At 37.9% G+C, this 18,741-nt stretch overlaps 4 protein-coding genes across 5 annotated transcripts; 1 reads left to right on the top strand and 3 right to left on the bottom strand.

Annotated features, from left to right (window-relative positions):
- Nucleotides 1–626: 626 nt before the first annotated feature.
- LOC131342842 (apolipoprotein A-IV-like) lies at nucleotides 627–2,089 on the bottom strand. Its single transcript, XM_058374120.1, has 4 exons — nucleotides 1,986–2,089; nucleotides 1,844–1,898; nucleotides 1,553–1,667; nucleotides 627–1,453 (listed from the first exon to the last, which is right to left on the bottom strand). The coding sequence occupies exons 2-4, from the start codon at nucleotides 1,881–1,883 to the stop codon at nucleotides 904–906; spliced, it is 705 nt and encodes a 234-aa protein (XP_058230103.1). The 5' UTR covers nucleotides 1,884–1,898; nucleotides 1,986–2,089; the 3' UTR covers nucleotides 627–903.
- Nucleotides 2,090–3,387: 1,298 nt separating this feature from the next.
- On the bottom strand, nucleotides 3,388–4,899 carry LOC131358346 (apolipoprotein A-I-like). Its single transcript, XM_058398057.1, has 4 exons — nucleotides 4,799–4,899; nucleotides 4,658–4,713; nucleotides 4,362–4,512; nucleotides 3,388–4,271 (listed from the first exon to the last, which is right to left on the bottom strand). The coding sequence occupies exons 2-4, from the start codon at nucleotides 4,695–4,697 to the stop codon at nucleotides 3,695–3,697; spliced, it is 768 nt and encodes a 255-aa protein (XP_058254040.1). The 5' UTR covers nucleotides 4,698–4,713; nucleotides 4,799–4,899; the 3' UTR covers nucleotides 3,388–3,694.
- A 1,409-nt stretch (nucleotides 4,900–6,308) lies between these two features.
- On the bottom strand, nucleotides 6,309–15,178 carry gtpbp10 (GTP-binding protein 10 (putative)). Its single transcript, XM_058398046.1, has 10 exons — nucleotides 14,966–15,178; nucleotides 12,586–12,779; nucleotides 12,281–12,372; nucleotides 12,055–12,199; nucleotides 11,653–11,726; nucleotides 10,874–10,926; nucleotides 10,286–10,393; nucleotides 9,982–10,059; nucleotides 9,486–9,609; nucleotides 6,309–9,209 (listed from the first exon to the last, which is right to left on the bottom strand). Exons 1-10 carry the CDS (start codon nucleotides 14,996–14,998, stop codon nucleotides 8,959–8,961), a joined length of 1,152 nt encoding a protein of 383 aa, XP_058254029.1. The 5' UTR covers nucleotides 14,999–15,178; the 3' UTR covers nucleotides 6,309–8,958.
- Nucleotides 15,179–16,156: 978 nt separating this feature from the next.
- On the top strand, nucleotides 16,157–18,627 carry LOC131353829 (protein FAM237B-like). 2 transcript variants are annotated; one of them, XM_058390905.1, is made up of 2 exons: nucleotides 16,157–16,439; nucleotides 16,612–18,627. In XM_058390905.1, the coding sequence occupies exon 2, from the start codon at nucleotides 16,658–16,660 to the stop codon at nucleotides 17,078–17,080; it is 423 nt and encodes a 140-aa protein (XP_058246888.1). In that variant the 5' UTR covers nucleotides 16,157–16,439; nucleotides 16,612–16,657; the 3' UTR covers nucleotides 17,081–18,627. The 2 variants fall into 2 exon arrangements, with proteins under 2 accessions (XP_058246888.1, XP_058246895.1); XM_058390912.1 differs by having other exon boundaries at nucleotides 16,654–18,627.
- The last annotated feature ends 114 nt before the right edge of the window (nucleotides 18,628–18,741 follow it).

Raw genomic sequence — 18,741 nt, forward strand, 5'->3', positions numbered from 1 at the left:
AAAATGGCCTAGAGACGCCCATGCTTAAGATGATTATCTTTAAAGGAATGTAGATCTTGCATGCTTTCCTCTCCTCTATGGACCATCTAATGTTGATTAGTTTGATAAGGCTTAGAATTAGCTAAGAGTCTTTTTCTGATTTCATTGAGGGAAAAAAAAGAAAGCCTATCAAAAATATTGTTCTAACATATGTAAGTGATTGGTTAGGTCTTACAGGTGTACAATGAAACTCTCTTCCGAATGTAGATTGCATTGTCTGTTAGAATGAAACATGAATTTAAACTGAGACATGGCAGAAAGGAAAAATAGTGACGAAGCAATCATTATCCACATAATCGTACATTTGTTTTACCTAAACTCTTTACATTATTTATTTAACAAAGAAATAAAAATGTATCTTGACCATTAGCCCTACCTCACTATTTGTTAGTTAATATTTTATAGATAAAGTATTCCCCAAATGTAGTGTACTAAAATGTATGTAATGTAATGTAGTCCCCAAAGAAAAAGTTATCTGTGGACAAATAAGATTAACTTGAAACTTTTATATCAATGGAGTGCAATTTTTTTGTTAAAAGTTAGTATTTTCCGATATTTATATGGGAAACAAGAGAAAGTAGGCTGTATCAGTTTGCCACTATTTTAATTGTAGTATAAATGCAAGAAATGAAAGCAATTTACAACATAAGACCTCTACAAAGAATACACAGCACTACACCTAGCCACACTAGATAATAAAAAACAATTACATTTCAATGTTAATGCAACTACAAGAGGGAGAAATTCACTGCATTTTAGCAAGTAGATAGAGTCCATTGTTTGAGGTGTATTCTTGTGATACATTATATAGAACTGATATTTGATGTTTCAAGTTTTTTTAAAAGGGAAAATGCAGTCCAGTATTCAGTTGAAGGTGTTAACAAAGATCTCATGAAGAGATGTGAGCCGGTCATTCAGGGCTTTGACATATGGGTCCAGTATTTCAGCATAGGGAGCCAGACCCTGCTGAATTTCAGCAACCTTGGCCTGAAGATCCTCATTCAGAGGGGCCACAGCCTTCTGGAATTCCTGCACATGCTGATCTACTTTCTGTTTGAGTTCGTCAGTGAAGGGATCGATCTTGGACTGCAGCTCCTTCACTTTCTCCTCCAGACTTACCCGGAGCTCCTCGGTCTTCTGCAGCACGGTAGTTTTCAGAGCATCAGAGTCATAGGACTCAGTGTAGGGAGTCACAACTGTTCTCAGCTCTTCCACTTTCTGCTCAATTTGGGTCTTGAGATTCTCAGCAAAGGGCTCCAGTTTGTCCCTCACATTGGTCAGGTCCTGCACGAAACGCTTCCTCAGAACTTCAGCCTCCTTGATGATTTTGGTCCTTATGTCCTGGGCCAGAGGGTGTTCCTGGATAGTCTCAGCATACTGGACGGCTGCATTGCCAACTTCTGTCATTTTAGCACTATGGAGTCAAAAAGGAGAAGCATGTAATGTATCTATTACATGAGGGGACATGACACCAGAACAATAAGACAGTAATCACAGGTCTTTTTTTACTTACTTGATTTTTTGTCCCAGTTCAGTCTCTTTAAACTTTGCCAGTACATCATCAAAAGGGCGTGTTACCTTAGACATTTCATACCAGATAGCATCAATAGGATCCCTGGCTTGGCAACCTGAGTGCATATAAATACAAACAGATTATTTGATAATGATTGTGTAATGATTGCCTCTATGTAAGCATTGAGCCTAGTTTTTGAGAGTTTATTCCAAGCATTAGCAGTGACAAAATCTGTAAAATAAATGCCAATGAATGGTGATTGATATTTCATAAAAAACATAAAACATTTACCTGTAAATGCCACAAGGGCAAGCATCAGGAAAACCTTCATCTTTGCTGTCTTTCGCTGAAACACAAAGAAAGTAGATCAATTTTAAATTTCTTTTACATTTACTAATAGCTTTTTTTTTAGTAGTAGTATTCTTCAGCTCACCTCTTTGTAGATATTCCAAGCTGAATGTTTTCTCAGTCCAGTCTCCTCTTGTGTCTAGCCAGGCCTGTTAATTTATAGGCAGACGAATAGCGGATAGAAAAACACAAAGTCCACAAAGTACGTGTCTGGTTGTCAGTTCCACTCCTCCTTTTTTTGAAATGACATTGGACTTACCACACAACAGTGTAGAAACCTTACATGAACCCTTGACAGTACATGACATTAAACACCACTCTGTCTGTGATATATTAAGGTATCTGGATCTATTTTTAATCATTCAAAAATATAGAGAGATTGTTTATATAAATCATTGATAAATGTGTGTCCTTATTATGAATTATTTCACTTTGTTCAAGCAGAGATATAATGCCCCAAGAGCATGATTTGTGCTCAGGTCTCCATTATTGAACATTTTATGACTTCAGCAGGAAGGAATTAGTGTAAAATCTATAATGAATTAAGAATATACACTTATGTATAAGCTCAGAGGTTCCTGGTAATACAACTCCACTTGACTGTATTAAATTGTAAAAAGGACATTAATTTAATAATCACACTCTCTGGTGTCACAGATGAGTACGGATTCCCTTCTGAGTCTGGTTCCTCTCAAAGTTTCTTCCTCATATCGTCTCAGGGAGTTTTTCCTCACCAGCGTTGCCTCAGACTTGCTCATTAGAGATGCATATAAGTTTTATTTTGTAAATCAACTTTGTCATTTTTATTTTGAATTTTCTACTTCTGTACAGCTGCTTTGAGACAATGTACATTGATAAAAGCGCTATATAAATAAAATTGAATTGAATTGTTAGACTCTACAGAGAATGCAACATATCGAGAAGTGGTGTTTCTAGGGTATGTAAGAGACTTCTTGTTGTCACATTGCTCCTGCCTTGACCATCCAATATTTTCAACTAGACCTGAATCAAACTAACATTTATGGAACCTATGTGTAACATGTTATAATCTAAATTTCAGGCTTTATCCCACTTCAGCAGTTCTTGTATTATACTATGCTTTGAATTTGCTTACGCATATGTTATCACAACTTTCTTTCTTTCTTTCTTTCTTTCTTTCTTTCACACGTGAACATGCGTGTATTTCTTCCCTTCTATAGACCATCAGATACTGTTCATAAGATCGGACAGACTCAAAATGAGATTTATATCTTTTTTCAGATTTCATTCAGGTCAAAATGAAGCTTATAAAAAAGAAGAAACGTGATTGGACAATTCTTAAAGTTGTTCATGGAGAACACCTACCAAATGAGGACTGTGTTGGCATTTAAAATAAAATATCTATCCAACTGTCCGTGTATGTAGCTATCTAGCAATCTTAGTTCAGTTGAAAATTAATGTTTAGCTAGCAGGAAATCACAAATAGAAAATGTACATTAAAAATCAATTGCTTTACACATGCTAGTTTGCCAGCATTTTTATTTTAGTATAAATACGAGTAATGGAAGTGGCAGAAAATACAGATCCTTAGCAGCACTAGGTAAATAAAAAACAGTTATATTTCAGTGTTAACTACAAGTGGGTAAAAGGACAAGTACAAGTAGTTCTACAAATGTGGAAATTCACTGCTTTTTTAAAAATGTTAAGACAATAGTCAGACAAAATATAACTGAAGATCTGATGTTTAATATATCATTGTGTAGTTTTCATTTATGAAAACATAGTCCAGTGGGTGAAAAGTGGTGTTTGGAGTGTTTAGTTGGTGTTGATGTAGGACTCATAAAGAGAGGTGAGCTGGTCCTTCAGGTTTTGGGCATAGGGGTCCAGTTTCTCCCTCAGGTCCTCAGCATAGGGAGCCAGACCCTGCTGAACCAAAGCAGCTCTCTCAGCAACCTTGGCCTGAAGATCCTCAGTCAGAGGGGCCACGGTTTTCTGGAATTCCTGCAGATGCTGATCTACTTTCTGTCTGAGTTCATCACTGTAGGGCTCCAGCTTGGACTGCAGCTCCTTCACTTTCTCCTCCACACTTCCCCTCAGCTCCTCGGTCTTCTGCACCACAGTAGTTTTCAGAGCTTCAGAGTCAAAGGACTCAGCGTAGGGAGCCACAGCTAGTCTCAGCTCCTCCACTTTCTGCTGAATTTGGGTCTTCAGCTCATCAGCATAGGGAGCCAGTTTGTCCTTCACGGTGGTCAGATCCTGCTCGAGACGCTCCTTCAGAACTTCAGCCTCCTTGGTGACCTTGGTCATGAAGTCCTGGGCCAGGGGGCTCACTTGTTTCTGAAGAGTGACAGCATACTCACTGGCCACATTGGCACCTTCTGTAATTCTAGTACTGTAGAGAGAGAAAAAAGAACAATACATATAAGACAAAAGACTTGACGTACAACAAGACAGCAAAACAGCAACAGTTTTGTTAACTTACTTGACTTCCTGGCCGAGTTGAGACTCTCTAATCATTTTCATTGTGTCCTCAGCAGTGTGTGTTGCCTTGGCGACATAGTCCCAGAAAGCATCAGTCAGTTGCTCCAGCTGTGGTTTGGGCTCATCAGCATAGAACAAGTTGGCTTGGCAACCTGGGGGACATAAATACATATACATGCTGTACATTGCTGCTGTGTAATATTTGGGTCTATTTTTTGAGAGCTTATTCCAAGATTTAAGCCACTAGCAACATTATTATCAGTGAATGCAGACTGATATTTCATAAAAACCTCTAACCTGTAAATGCCACAATGGCAAGCACCACAAAAACCTTCATCTTTGTTGGTCTTCAGCTAAAAGCACAAAGAAAGTAAATTCATTTAAACTTCTCTATAATCAACATTTAACAATTTTTTTAATCAATGTTCTCCAGCTCACCTCTTTGTGTATATTCCCTGCTGAATGTTTCCTCAGTCCAGTCTGCTTGTGAGTGTAGACAGGGCTGTTGTTATATAGGCAGTCGAATAGTGGATAATACAACCCAAAGTCCAACAGTAAGTGTCTAGTTGTCAGTGCCACTCCCCTTTCTTTCACCTTCATTGGTGCTATAATTAGTCAGACATCGTATAACTTTGTATTTTGGACCTACAACCTGCAACGGCTTCTTTGCATGAAACCTGAAATCAACCGTCACCTTTCTAAAGTATCTGAGTTTATTTTTTAGTCATTATCCATGCTTGCTTAAATAATTCACTGTTTCCTGGTAGGAGTAAATATATTGGGGTATCTGAATTCTTAGACTTTTCTTAACTAAATGTTTGTAATCAAATGGAAATTTGTATTAGAGTCAGGAAGTGAAATAATGGCCTTTGAGCTTCTGTAGTTTTCCATAGTTTTATTTGAGAATCTACACTTTTATCCCAGGAGCTGAGCATGTGCTCACAAAAGCAAACCAGCCGTGTCATAAAATGGAGGAATCTATAGTACCAGAACAAAAATCATGTAAATATGGGGGAAATATACAAAACTCCACACAAGCACTACACAGATATTCGGGTTTATCCCAGGACCCAAAACTATTAGGCGAATAATTCGAATAACCTGCCAGAAAACGGTTGTCTGGAAAGCATACACAGCATATGAAATGCTAGTCATGATTACAGCTCAGCTCCTGAAACCAAGACAGCTAAAACAGTCAAATTGCCTTGATAACAAAGCCAGCATCAACGGCCCTGCTACACATCTAGGTGCAGTAGCCACAACAGATGATTATGCTACTTGCTGAAATAAAACTGTAAAGTACAGTCTGAAAGTCTATTCTATTCTTTGCTGAAGAAAGAGTCCTGGTTTTCTCATCCCATAACAAACTGTGGGCATGGAATATTTGTTAATATAAGTATGGAGGGTTTAGAAGATAGAGTTGATGCAATCACATGTTTTATGTTAAATGTCATTTAGTTCCAATGTGTAATTCTACTCAAATGAGAATGTGAATCAATAAAATTCATTACTTCACTTTCGTCCAGCAGACATGTAATAACCTTTCAGGAGAGTGGAAATTGATGGGAGGCATATAAAGATCTTAATAAGTTCAAACCCATGCTGTAGTCATACCTCTGATACACTCTACAGTGAATGTAGCAAGTATACCAGACATTCATTTTCCGGGGTGTGTAAGAAACTTCTTCATGGTGTAAAACCACTCAATATCAAGTTGCACTTGCATACTAGTGGATCATATAGTTATGCTATAGTTATGTAGACCCTGTCTCCTGGGAACCAACATGACCACTTAGGCCTTCATTAGACTGTTAGATTTTTCTACACAGTGAAACAAAATCCTTTACTGTATTTAAGTCATCTTTCTACGTGTGTGATCAGTACTGGAAACTTCTCTCCTCCCCACCCAACTTTAATCACAAATCCAGCGTGGAGGTACAGAGTCCAATGACAACACACAATGTGCATGTGACATTTTTTCTTAGTCTGAATCATACTGAAACAAACAACATGCAATACACACTGTGTCAAAGAACAGACTGTATGTAACACCTATGAACCATTTCATGATAAAATGTTAATGTTATAATCATCATTATCTTACCAGATGGACCAGATTTTAAAGCTTTTCTAAGTTGCTGCCTCAGGCCTGCTTATCAGGGATAAATATACATCTAATTGTAAACTTTGTCATTTTTATTCAGAATGTTTATATTTCTGTAAAACTGCTTTGAGACAATGTCCATGGTTAAAAGCTCTATATAAATTGAATTTAAGTGAATTGTTTAAAGACACAAACAAACACAATACACATTAGTATTTAGAATAAGAAGTTTTAGTATGCCACAGAATGAATGCTACTCCTCTCCACACACTTTTTATAATAAATATTTTAACTACTAAGTATGGGAAATTAGAGCTTCTTTCTGATTAAAAAATCTTTCAGTGTTAAGGTAATTAACACAATGAAGGTACATTTGGTTTAGGTAATTGCTCATAAAACAGTGCTTCAGGATGAGTGCTTAAAAGATTTGTAGATCTCCACAGTAGAGTTTTTCTTTAACAGGTCTCCAGGAAGAACCATTTAGAAGGAAAAGAACCTTTCATTATACAATGAAGCCTTAAAGAAACCTAAAAAAAAAAAAAAAAACATTTTTTCTAGGCTTATTGTTATCGTTGTTGGTACTGATACCAAGAAGATGCTGGTGAGCAAATCAGAAGTTAATGTTAGCCTGAACGTTTCATCTGCTAACTCTTGCTGGTGCTGAGTTGTCTTATTGTTGCGCAATATGTGGTAGACTTGTGTGTTTTTTGTGTGGGACAATTTCATATGTAAATACTTCTAAAAATTGCTTATTTATCCCCTCATCAACACCTATACATTCAATTAAGTGGCACATTCTAGGTGTTTCAGCTACAGGTACTTTGGTTGAATTTAACCAAAACAGAAGAAATATATATAATCACAATACAGGAGCACTTATTTTGTGTTTAATGTACTTCATAAACTGAAAAGTATGACTGTACAAGAATGCACCATGTGCTATCAAAATGATGCATCTTACACTACCTATAATTTTAAAAAGCTAGTGGAAGTAGAAGTTCGTCCCATGATAAACTTTGTAATAAATTTAATACTGATGCCCAAATCTAAAAGAACTATTTAACTTTTGCTGATACATTATTCATTATTAATCATTGTTTATATTACTCAATACAGATACCGTGTAAGGACATGAGGGATGAAGGATGAGTCTAAGAACAAAATGTCCACAAGGGAACCTGAAAGTTGAGTCATGTCAACTGGACTTCTTTCTAGTTAGATCGAAACACTTCACTACTCATCCGAGCAGCTTCTTCAGTCCGAAAGGGAAATTTTAGGGAAATCCCATCATCATCTTTGGAAAACACATGATGATGAAGGGGTATAGTTGAGGGGATCATTGGGTTGTGTATATTTCTATATTCCTGTAAAGCTGTTTCACAACACTGTCCATTGGTTATAGTGCAATACAAATATAATTGCATTAAATATTCATCTTAATGTAGGCTGCATACACCTGGGACATCCTGTACTGATCTGTTGTTTGATGGCAGCCTGCCAGTCCTAGGAAATTCCCATATCCACTTACTCATTTTTGTAAATAGTATGGGCTTAAGCATGGGTTTAATTAACATAGTCCAAATAATCTAAATAATAATAATAGTCTCTTCTTTGATTAAAATAAAGTTAAAACTTATTCTTCAAAATTTGCATTATAATGACCATAAGATATTTAGGAAGTGATTGAGAGTTAGTTTGGTTTAAAAGGGCACTTAATCTTTAACTAGACTTAATCCTTTTTCAGAAATACTGCCCATGGATTAACAAAGTTGTGGACAGAGGTGTTGCTTGCTTCTGTTTTTTTTTCTTTTTCCAGTTCTGATCTGAATCACAATGTCAAAGCCTATATATCTGGTTATGGTATTAAATTAAGAAACTGTTTTAAAACTAAACACTAGGTGGAGTGGTTGGCTCTAGTGGCACCATCTTGCTGTGGAAATCTGGTACTACAGGTGAATATAGTCTGTTTAAATCAGAGGCGTTTTAGATAACGGGCCGCATTAGACGTCGAGTCAAAAATTAGACACATTTTAAATGTAATTCATTTTAAGTGCTCATTTTTCAACACATTTGTCTAGCACCTCCGTGGTTGGGAGTTCCACTCAGAGCACACAAGGGTTTACATATACTCCCTGTGATTCATGGACTTTCCTCCAGGTACTCAGTTTCCTCCTCAGGAAACGTGTTGTTGACTGATTAAATAATTGCATGAATAAGCTGGACCTAAAAAAGTGTCCAATGTATGTGCAATCTCACTTATGTCCATTTCAGTTCCAGGCATTATAAAATGTGGAAAGGTTGAAAGGTGGAAACGTCTTATGTGTATAAGTTAATGTGCATAAGAGTCGCTTTGGAAAACTTTTCACAGAAGCCAGAAGGTCTGAAAAGAGACTGGTCATTGGTGGATTCATTGAAATCAGTCCAGTTGTTCCAATGAACTGGTAGCTACTTAATGGCAATAATGACCGTTATGTCCCATTTTGTAAGTTCAGTTTCAGTTTAAGGGCTCTGAGCAAGGCTGACCCCAGACAGGCTTGGAAACAACAGGAATCTCTTTTCTCAGTTCCTCAAGCCTCTCTATACGCTGCTGCTCCAATTTTATAGCTTCTTGCTCTTCCAGCGACTCACGGATGACTGTTTTGAGATGAGGAAGCCCGAGGCCAGTCAGGGCTGAAACAGGAACGGTGTGTTTAAAGTGGAGGAAGCTCTTGGGGATCATGTCCTCAGGCAGGAGGTGACTCAATTCTGTATGATGGAGAAGAAACATGTAACATAAGCAGAGGAGAATAGTAGCTCAATCACCATAGATCTTAATAGATAAATCTCTGAGGAAAGAGTATGCCATTTTCTTGACTTATAAATCAATAACAAGAGCCATTTTCTATGCAGTATCTTACTGTACTTAAAACTAATAACAACTAATTCTAATAACATAATTATAACTATTAAAAATGAACACTAACTACATCTTTCCACAATTCTAAATTACTTGGGAAAAGTTAAAATTAAGAACATTCTTACCCTCCTGATTCTCCAGCTGGGTCTCCAACTCTCTGAGCTTCTCCTCAGCATCAGGCAGGTCCATCTTATTAACCACCAGGATGGCTGGCTTGGACATCAGCTCCTCCTTATACAGCTCCAGTTCCTGACAGGAAGTCAAAATCCAGGCTGAGATCAGCAAATAAGATTCACATGATTACTGGCAATGGTGAGTAAGCTTTTGTTAAATGAAGTTTAACCATAATAACGCAAAATATCAAATGAAAAAAAGAACGAGGCTTAAGTTGGTTTTTTTTACATACAAGTAGGCAAAAGACTATATGGCTAAGTGAAACACATGGCTTTATATTTGTAACTAAATATCATTCTGTAGTGAATAAAGTGACAAATACTGTCATTAACTGTGGGTCGAAAAAGAAAGTGCTATTTGACCTATTACTGTCATTTCTTTTCTGAATGTGACAAAGTACTATAAGCAAAGAAAAAGTCTTTTTTAATGATCACCATTAGGATGTACCTTTGTCAGTAGCTGCACTGCTTCAAATGCAGATCTAAATGGTGTTTTACTGGCCAGCTGAAACCCACAGACGTCAACCTGAGACACAAGGCAAAAGATTTTATATTATATTAGTTCTCATTCTAAATCAAACAATGTCAATAAAGTCAAGAAGACCTTTTTTTTATTAGATAGATAGATAGATAGATAGATAGATAGATAGATAGATAGATAGATAGATAGATAGATAGATAGATAGATAGATAGATAGATAGATAGATAGATAGATAGATAGATAGATAGATAGATAGAGATAACCACACACCACAAACATGAGCTGTTTTGTTCTTTCCACATGTTTTAGGAACTTGTGGCCCATGCCTCGGTTCATATGAGCACCCTCGATCAAGCCGGGCAAATCTGCTACTGACACCTATAACACAAAACAACAAGTCACAGAAGCTCAAGCATGATAAAGGACAACTGTAAGTAAGGAGATGGTATCAATGCAGAAATGAAAGCAAATATGTTGGTATTTTGCACGTTCAAGAGACTCAGCATATAAGGACAATAATAGAGGACCTAAAACAGAGCCTTGTGGGACAACATACTGCACTTAGGATCTGAAAAATCCCCATTAACGGTGTCAGGGAAGATCTAGGCCATTAGGATATTATGGTCAGTAGTAACAGTTTTACCTATGCTTTAATAGCCATGACCCTTCAAGGTATGGACACCACCTTCTCTCCCCATGCGCATCAATGAGCCATGCTTGGATGCTCATGACCCTGTCTCTGGTTCACCATCTGTATTTCCTTAGACCACTTTTGCTAGATACTGACCTTTTATTTTAGCACGCTCTTAAAAGCAATTTTTTATGTTGTCAGTGGACAAAAATGATCAAGCTGTTTACCTGCTTGTGGTCCTCATACATCACTTTCCCAATCTCAGGTCTCAAAGTTGTGACTGTAAGAAAATATATAAGTGAAAGCATTACAATACAAACTAAAAACAAATGTGAGTGAAACAAAAAAAAAGGATTTTCCAGAATAATGCATATTATGACATTTACCAGATATGAAGAGAGTGAAAACATCTTAATTCTGCATTAAGATACAAGCTAACATCTGGCATTACACTCTGTTATTAACAAGATATTTTAGTCCGCAAATTGCCAGCCATAGACAGGAATCAATGAGAGTATGCTCTACATGTTCATCTTTACATGCTCAGTATTTTCATACCCACTATATCATGTGATCACCAATTTTTTCTTTTCTTAAGATTTTCAAATCAAAATATTTGCTACACCTATATGCAATGGTTCCTGACTTTTTGGACACCCTGTAGAAACAGAAATTTTACAAGAAGTAAACTTTAACAAGCATGTTCATTTCAATTTTTGTCAGTCAGTCATCACGTTACTGTAATGATTGCTTTGAGTAAGTGAGTGGTGACTGATATCAGTTTTATTAAGCCCAGTTAAATTTCAATACTATTTTTCACCCTGTTTATTATTTACATGACCGTATGTTGCATCAGCTAATGAGCCACACAAACTTTCATGTATTGCAGTAGCCACAAACTAAAATTAACATTAATTAAACAAAATGCTTGCCACAAATCTACTATTTTTTGGGGACAAATCTTTTTTCCCCAAAAGTGGCTGGTCATCTGGTGGTCAATACTCACATGGGTAGCTGGCGATCTGAGGTGTGGCGTGTGACAGGGCCGTCAATAAAGAGGATTTACCTGCATTAGGAAACCTTTAAAATAAATAAATAAACAATCGAATGAATATAGGTTAGCAGATTTGTTTTTTTACTCTAGATTTACAGAAAAAAAGCAGACAGTTTACAGTCACTTGCTCCACAACCTGTATCCCAAATCTGCATGACCTTCAGAGAACATACTTATTCTGTATTCTTCACTGAAGACAAAAACATAACCTAAAGGAAAAGCCACACAGCACAGCGATACCTTGAATATTATATTAAGGTTACTTGAAAACACTTAATACCTTAACCACATATAAAAACAGAAAATAAGCTACACTGCAGGTGTGATCTTTATGTGACGTGCAGTTTCTCTCACCCCACTAGACCCAGGTCTGCGATGAGCCGGAGATCCAGTCGGATGTGCTGTGTCTGTCCTTTACTGGGTAAAAACCCAGAGTGAAGAGATCCGCCGAGACCACCTCTGGCTACTAGAACCCTTTCTCCTTCATGGTTCAACTCTCCTACAGAAAAAAGGAAGCCCAGTGATTAATTGCCATGAAATTAAATGCAAAATGTTGACCAAGATGAGTGTATGACGTTACCTAATAGCCTCCCATCATCTGTGGTCACGCAGATTCCAGTGGGTGCAACGATTTCCACATCGCCTCCTTTAGCACCTTTCAGTGCACGGATACTTAAAAACAGGACAGAGGTGCAGATTGTCGCAACACATTTTGAAATTAAAAATATAATAGAGCTCGGTAAATACTCAATAGAAACAAGCATACATAAACCAAACCAAACAAAACCTGTGTTTTTGTGTAAAGGATTCAATCAGATAAGACGCCATCATGTAAGTGGCTCTGGATAAGGGCTTCTGACAAATGCCATAAATGTAAATACACACCTGCTGTTGAAGCCCACACCAGCAATGAATCGTTTATGCTGGAATCTGTCTTTGATGCGTTTCAGAGTAAGGTCTTTTTTAGCCACCACCCACACGTCTCCTCCATTTCCACCTTGTCCTCCCATTCGGGGTAAGCCCATGCCACCGCTCCCACCCCTTACATACAGCCGCAGGTTGTCCACAAAGTTTCCGTACTGTAGTCAGAGAGAGAAAGAAACAAATGACATGAGAAAAGACTAGACAAGACAAGAAGAAAAAGATAAGACGAGATAAGGTTATCCTTAATTCACCCTACAGTGGGGAAATTTGCAGTCATTCCATTTGCGGAAGCATCTCATTTGATTCATTTGTAAAATGCAAATGTTCAGCACAAAACACAAAGGCTGACGAAGTCAATTACTGACTTTAATCCTAAAGCAACTAATTATTAGTAAACAGTAAACCACTATAAGGGGGCATGACAACTGGGAGAATCTAAAGAATGTATATTGTAAACATCCTTCAAAATGATTTAAAAATACGAACAGGGTTTAATGTCTTAATAAACCATCACATCATGTTTTAAGGAGATCTTTTTAAAAATATCATCGCAGTAGCTCTTACTCTCATTGAAAATGTGACGACTGATACAACTGTGCAAGTTCAAGCAAAAAAAATGACAGCTTTTAAAACACAACAGTTAACAGACACATTATACATTATGTCCCGTTCATATAGGAATACATTGTACGGCCAAACGATTGCATGGACCTGACCATCTCACTCATAACACTCACATAGTCCCTATTTCCTGTTATAATAACCTCTGGTCTTCAGGGAAGGATTTCCACTAGATTTTGAAGCATGGCTCTGAGGATTTGCTCACTGAGCTACAAGACTCACTGGGGTACAGTCAGGATTTCAATTCATTGCAAAGGTGTTCAGTACAGTTGAGACCACTCAAGTTCTTCCACTCCAACCTTGGTAAATATTCTCCATGGTGCTTACAATGTGCACATCATGAAACATGTTTGTGAAGGGAAAGATATTGCATAAAATTTTGTGCTTCCGGGGAAGGTCAGGTGTCCACATACTTTTGGATATATAGTGAAAGTCGCAAATGAGGTACAGAGGTGGGTATCACATCCAGGGTTCCAATCTCATGGTTGCTGCCTCACATTCAGATTTTGATCTCATGGTTGCTGCCTCACATCCAGGGTTTGATAGTAAGCTCATGTTACTATGTGTGTTAAGTTTTACATGTTCTCCTCATGTCCACATTGGTTTCCTTTGGGTTTTCTCATTTCCTCTCACTTCCCACAAACACTCAGCTTCATTAAACTAGTCTGGCCAGCCACTGGGTGTACACCGATCAGCCATAACAATATGACCAGGTGAAGTGAATAACACTGATGATCTCCTCATCATGGCACCTGTTAGTGGGTGGGATATATTAGGCAGCAAGTGAATACTTTGTCCTCAATGTTGATGTGTTAGAAGCAGGAAAAATGGGGAAGCGTAATGATTTGAGCGAGTTTGACAAGGACCAAATTGTGATGGCTAGACCACTGGATCAGAGCATCTCCAACACTGCAGCTCTTGTGGGGTGTTCCCGGTCTGCAGTGGTCAGTAAGTGGTCCAAGGAATGAACAGTGGTGAACCAGCGACAGGGTCATGGGCGGCCAAGGCTCATTGATGCACGTGGGGAGTGAAGACTGACCAGTGTGATCCGATCCAACAGACGAGCTACTGTTGCTCAAACTGCTGAAGAAGTTAATGCTGGTTGTGATAGAAAGACATCAGAATACACAATATTAGGCGGGTGGTCTTAATGTTATGCCTGATCGGTATATGTGTAACTCTATATGAATGACTCTATTAAAAATACACTGCACCATTACAGCAGTGATGTTATACTGGGTTCCAGCCACTTGAACTGCATGTCTATAAGCCCATTTTCAAGTGAAGCTTTGCTTTGAAGCCTTGTCTTGTTTTCTTGTAATCAGTGATGACTTTTTTAGCCACATTATGGATGGCTTTGTGAAAGGGTTTGAGTACTCGATACATGAACACTGAATCTCAATGCCCTGTACACATCCTATTCAAATAGACTGTTCACTTGAAACATATTATACTATTTGATTGCTAATAAAAGAAACATAACTTAGGTGCAACTAATAGATTTGTCAACATACAGAAATACATCTCTGACCATGTCTAGGCTCTGAAATGAAAAATAAATACATATCAGCAGTTGTCTATAATTAGGCACTTGAAGCCTCATACACATAAACTATATTTATTTAACACCAATGACTAGAAGCCTTCATGAGGCTGTAGGACATTTAAAGCACTTTGAAAGGTTTTATCGGAGAAATTATCTGAAGAATGGATCACTAACCTTTCGCCATAACGCTCTGCTAATCCAAACCATGTTGAGGTTTCTACAGGAACTACTAGATTATCGGTTTTAGCAACTTAACACATCCAGTGAATATGGCAAAATCCTAAACAATCAGAGACACACAGCTGATCTCTAACTTCTCCATGCTCGACCTACAGCCACGTGCACGGTGAAGGTTCAAGACGCTTTCTGAAAACACGGAACTATAAAATGTCCTGATATCATGTCGTTGGCTGGAGATTTCTTCCTATTGGCTGAAATTTGAGTCAATCACCATTCGCGCAGCCTCTTTCAAAGCGTGTTGCCATATCCGCTGATATCCCCGCGAACTGGGGGACCTGACGAAATACATTTACTTGTTTATTTATTCTAATGTCTAATGTCCCAAATGATACACACATTGGAACCAAATATTATTGTCAAGAGCAGTTATTGCATAATATTTTAGCAAATTTGGTGTCGTGTGAATCTCACACCATGCAACAGAGGTCATTTTTGCACTTCAGTCTATTGAATCGTGCAGTTATTTGATAGATAGATAGATAGATAGATAGATAGATAGATAGATAGATAGATAGATAGATAGATAGATAGATAGATAGATAGATAGATACTTTATTCATCCCAATGGGAAATTTTCATTGAATACAATTATTATTATTATTTTTATTATTATTATTATTATTATTATTATTATTATTATTATTATTATTATTACTATTAAGAAGAAGAAGAAGAAGAAGAAGAAGAAGAAGAAGAAGAAGAAGAAGAAGAAGAAGACTTGTCCTTAAGGAGTACTCCGAGGTTAAAAAAGGACAAATTTGTTCTTCAAAATCTTTTATTTTATCTCACCCTCCACTCGCAATTCCGTCTCCCCACACTAGGGGGAAACGTACCACAGTTTAAATACCAAACAAAAATAAATTACAGCACACACACACACACACACAATGGACAATCAGCAAGGCATGTCCCAGATGAAACCCCCAAAGTACAGGGCAGAGGCGGAAATTGAACCCCAGCCCTGGAGGTGTGGGGCTAACCAATAAGACACCATGCACCCCAATGCCAATGATTACAAATATTTCCTTTTTTTACCTCAAGATTGTTATGGTCAGCTTAACAATTTTGACTCATGATAAATGTTGCTAAATTAAACAATTTACCTGATTTCACCCCTATAGCTATAGTCACACCTTAGTCATTAGCTCTCGAGCAGATTACTCCAAGGGGGACTGAAGTGCACGCGCGTCTGTCCAATGACGTTTGAATCGTGAGCGCGTGTCCCTTTAACATCCGTCCGAAGTGTGGCAACTCGTTTATAAAGCCAATTTATTCTTGCTTTTGTTGTTCTTATGCAGGAAAACTGGAGATTAATATAAGATATACAAAACAACGACTTAGAATAATTTGCTAAATAGAAGAACTGTTCATTGTGGCGCTTTGCTCTTACAGATTCAGTAAAGTATAGGTAAGTTACTTTCATTATGCACTGACTGATTAATTCATTAATACTTTATTATACTACAGGTTAAATGCTTCGATGTTTTCTCACAAAAAAAGGGGCAGACGAGACCGCAGAATGTTCCAAGAAAGAAAACTATTTATAAGTTTTTGTTTGTTTGTTTTGTCTCTGCCTTCAGATTAATCCAGTTGTGTCCAAATTGACACCTTTTTTAAACTAGAGCTATGAAGACGTGGATGCTGGACCGAATAGCGGGACTAAGCCTCAGGTACATATGTGTGCTCGCGCTCGCCACAGCCGCTTGCTGCTTCGTCTCCGCTCCGAGGGCGATGCTGAGCGCCGAGTCTCTTGTTGGAGTGGGCAGCGCGCCTCCAGGTGTTCTAGCCGAGATCAACACCGAGTGTTGGGACGCGGCGTCGCACGCGCTAATTGAGGCGCGGAGGATGCGCTCGGACAACGGCGTGGCGGCTCTCTGGGACTTCATTACGCGCCTGCAGGCATCTCCTCAACCCCGCCACCAGGAGTTGTTCATGAGGCTCGCGCAGGCGTTCTGGGAACGCTACGTGGACTGTGTGCTGTCGCGCGCGCATGGCCTGGGCAGGAGAAGGTCAGGTGTTTCAGACGGAGACCGTCAACTTTCATTCTGATGTCCAATGTCTGTGTTTTATGTAACCAAAAAGTGGGATGATTATTTATTTACTTATTTACTTAATTGCTTATTTACTTACTTACATACGGGTTCTTAGCTCGAAACGACGGAAGCTTTTGTGACACGTGTTGGTTTATGAGCGTTTATTGGCTTTCAATCTGAAAAAAAAAACAAAAAAAAACAATAAATGTCTCATTATTTAGACTTCTTAAAAACTGTTTAGAAATTGTATTTTCAGCCAGTCCCTTGGAGATTAGGCACAACACATTCTCTTTTGACGTTCACTCTCCTCCTGTTGTGAAAAGTGATTAGGATGTAAGTACTCATGAATAACGGTAATATTAATGTGCCAGACCTAAGCACTGATGAAGCAAATTACACAGGTCCTGCGTGCGCATTTAAGCTGCGTTAGTCAGCTTTATAGACCTGCAGGCATGCCAGTAGGCAGGCTGCTGTGCTTCAGCATCTCCATAAACAATAACAGCAATCACCTGGAAATCAACAAATATCCAGTAAATACATATTTAACAATGTCCAGTAAATACATATTTATCACAAGCAATAAGTAGTCCAATCAGTAAACACCTGGACACTCCCATCTTGGTGGAGAGTAAATGTAAGGTAATAGAATCCTGGGAATTAGCAGGCGAACGCACTACTGTTTACTGATTATTATGTTGGGATTGTTTTTTTACATTAGGGTTTTAAGATAATTGTAACAACAGTGGTAGCCCAAAGGAAACCTCTTTTCACATACTGATGTGACTGCTAGTGAATTGTGAAAAACAAAACAATCAAACAAACAATCAAATTAATTAATTAATTAAGAAACTTTTACGCGCGTGCGTAAAACGGTTACTCGTCCACTCACCAAGTTAAAGAAAGTTATATAATTCTATCCAATTTGATTTTATTTATATATAGCTTCTATCATCATTGACACAAAACAGCTTTACATACAAAATCCTGAGGTGACAGTGGCAAGGAAAATAAAAACTCCCTCAGACGTCACGAGAGAGAAAGGGTCAGGGTTTTTAATTTCACTGGAATTTTAGCTTTAAGTTAGCTTTGGCCATCATTTCCCGCTTCAGTCGCCAACTTATTTATCACAGAAGCATAAAATTTGCATATAATATGGCGATTCTTTCTCAGATAATGACCATCACCATCACAGAGCCCGACTTTATATTGCGACTGTTATATAGAATTTAAAACCAGCACCATGTGGTCTCATATACAAAATGGTGAAAATATTCTGTAAAAAAAAAAAAAGAGAGAGAGATGAAAAATAATTCCCTAGGTATCAATGCTGCGTGTGTATGCAGACGTTGTCTAGTATGTAAAATAGTGTAACTATTGCGCACACTACCATTTGAATATGGAAACAGCTTTACGAGAAATGACACGCCAGAGATAGTCCGCTGTCATAAAGCTCGTGACACCGTGCTCTCGTGCTTCACGGTACGGTTGTGTATCATATTATTGTTTTCATGACAAATAAATTTTTTTTTTGTACTCGTTATTTTTCAAAACACCTTTGGTCCATTACCAGGCCCACAGTCTGAACTAATTGAATATTCCTGCTGTAGTTAATAATTAATCACACTAGGTGGTAATAAAGCACTGTAGATTTTCCCTTGTGTTCCCGGCATGATACTA

This window comes from Hemibagrus wyckioides, linkage group LG01, assembly GCF_019097595.1.
Source record: "Hemibagrus wyckioides isolate EC202008001 linkage group LG01, SWU_Hwy_1.0, whole genome shotgun sequence".
In the NCBI taxonomy this organism is placed as follows: Eukaryota; Metazoa; Chordata; class Actinopteri; order Siluriformes; family Bagridae; genus Hemibagrus; species Hemibagrus wyckioides.

Coding starts and splice junctions, on each gene's coding strand:
- LOC131353829 (XM_058390905.1), top strand. CDS start 16,658: ATGAAGACGTGGATGCTGGACCGAATAGCGGGACTAAGCCTCAGGTAC.
- LOC131342842 (XM_058374120.1), bottom strand. CDS start 1,883: ATGAAGGTTTTCCTGATGCTTGCCCTTGTGGCATTTACAG. Junction 1,668..1,843: donor TGCCCTTGTGGCATTTACAG/GTAAATGTTTTA, acceptor ATATGCACTCAG/GTTGCCAAGCCAGGGATCCT. Junction 1,454..1,552: donor GAACTGGGACAAAAAATCAA/GTAAGTAAAAAA, acceptor TTGACTCCATAG/TGCTAAAATGACAGAAGTTG.
- gtpbp10 (XM_058398046.1), bottom strand. CDS start 14,998: ATGGTTTGGATTAGCAGAGCGTTATGGCGAAAG. Junction 12,200..12,280: donor AGATGATGGGAGGCTATTAG/GTAACGTCATAC, acceptor TTTTTTCTGTAG/GAGAGTTGAACCATGAAGGA. Junction 9,610..9,981: donor CAGTGCAGCTACTGACAAAG/GTACATCCTAAT, acceptor ACTTCCTGTCAG/GAACTGGAGCTGTATAAGGA.
- LOC131358346 (XM_058398057.1), bottom strand. CDS start 4,697: ATGAAGGTTTTTGTGGTGCTTGCCATTGTGGCATTTACAG. Junction 4,513..4,657: donor TGCCATTGTGGCATTTACAG/GTTAGAGGTTTT, acceptor TATGTCCCCCAG/GTTGCCAAGCCAACTTGTTC. Junction 4,272..4,361: donor CAACTCGGCCAGGAAGTCAA/GTAAGTTAACAA, acceptor CTCTCTCTACAG/TACTAGAATTACAGAAGGTG.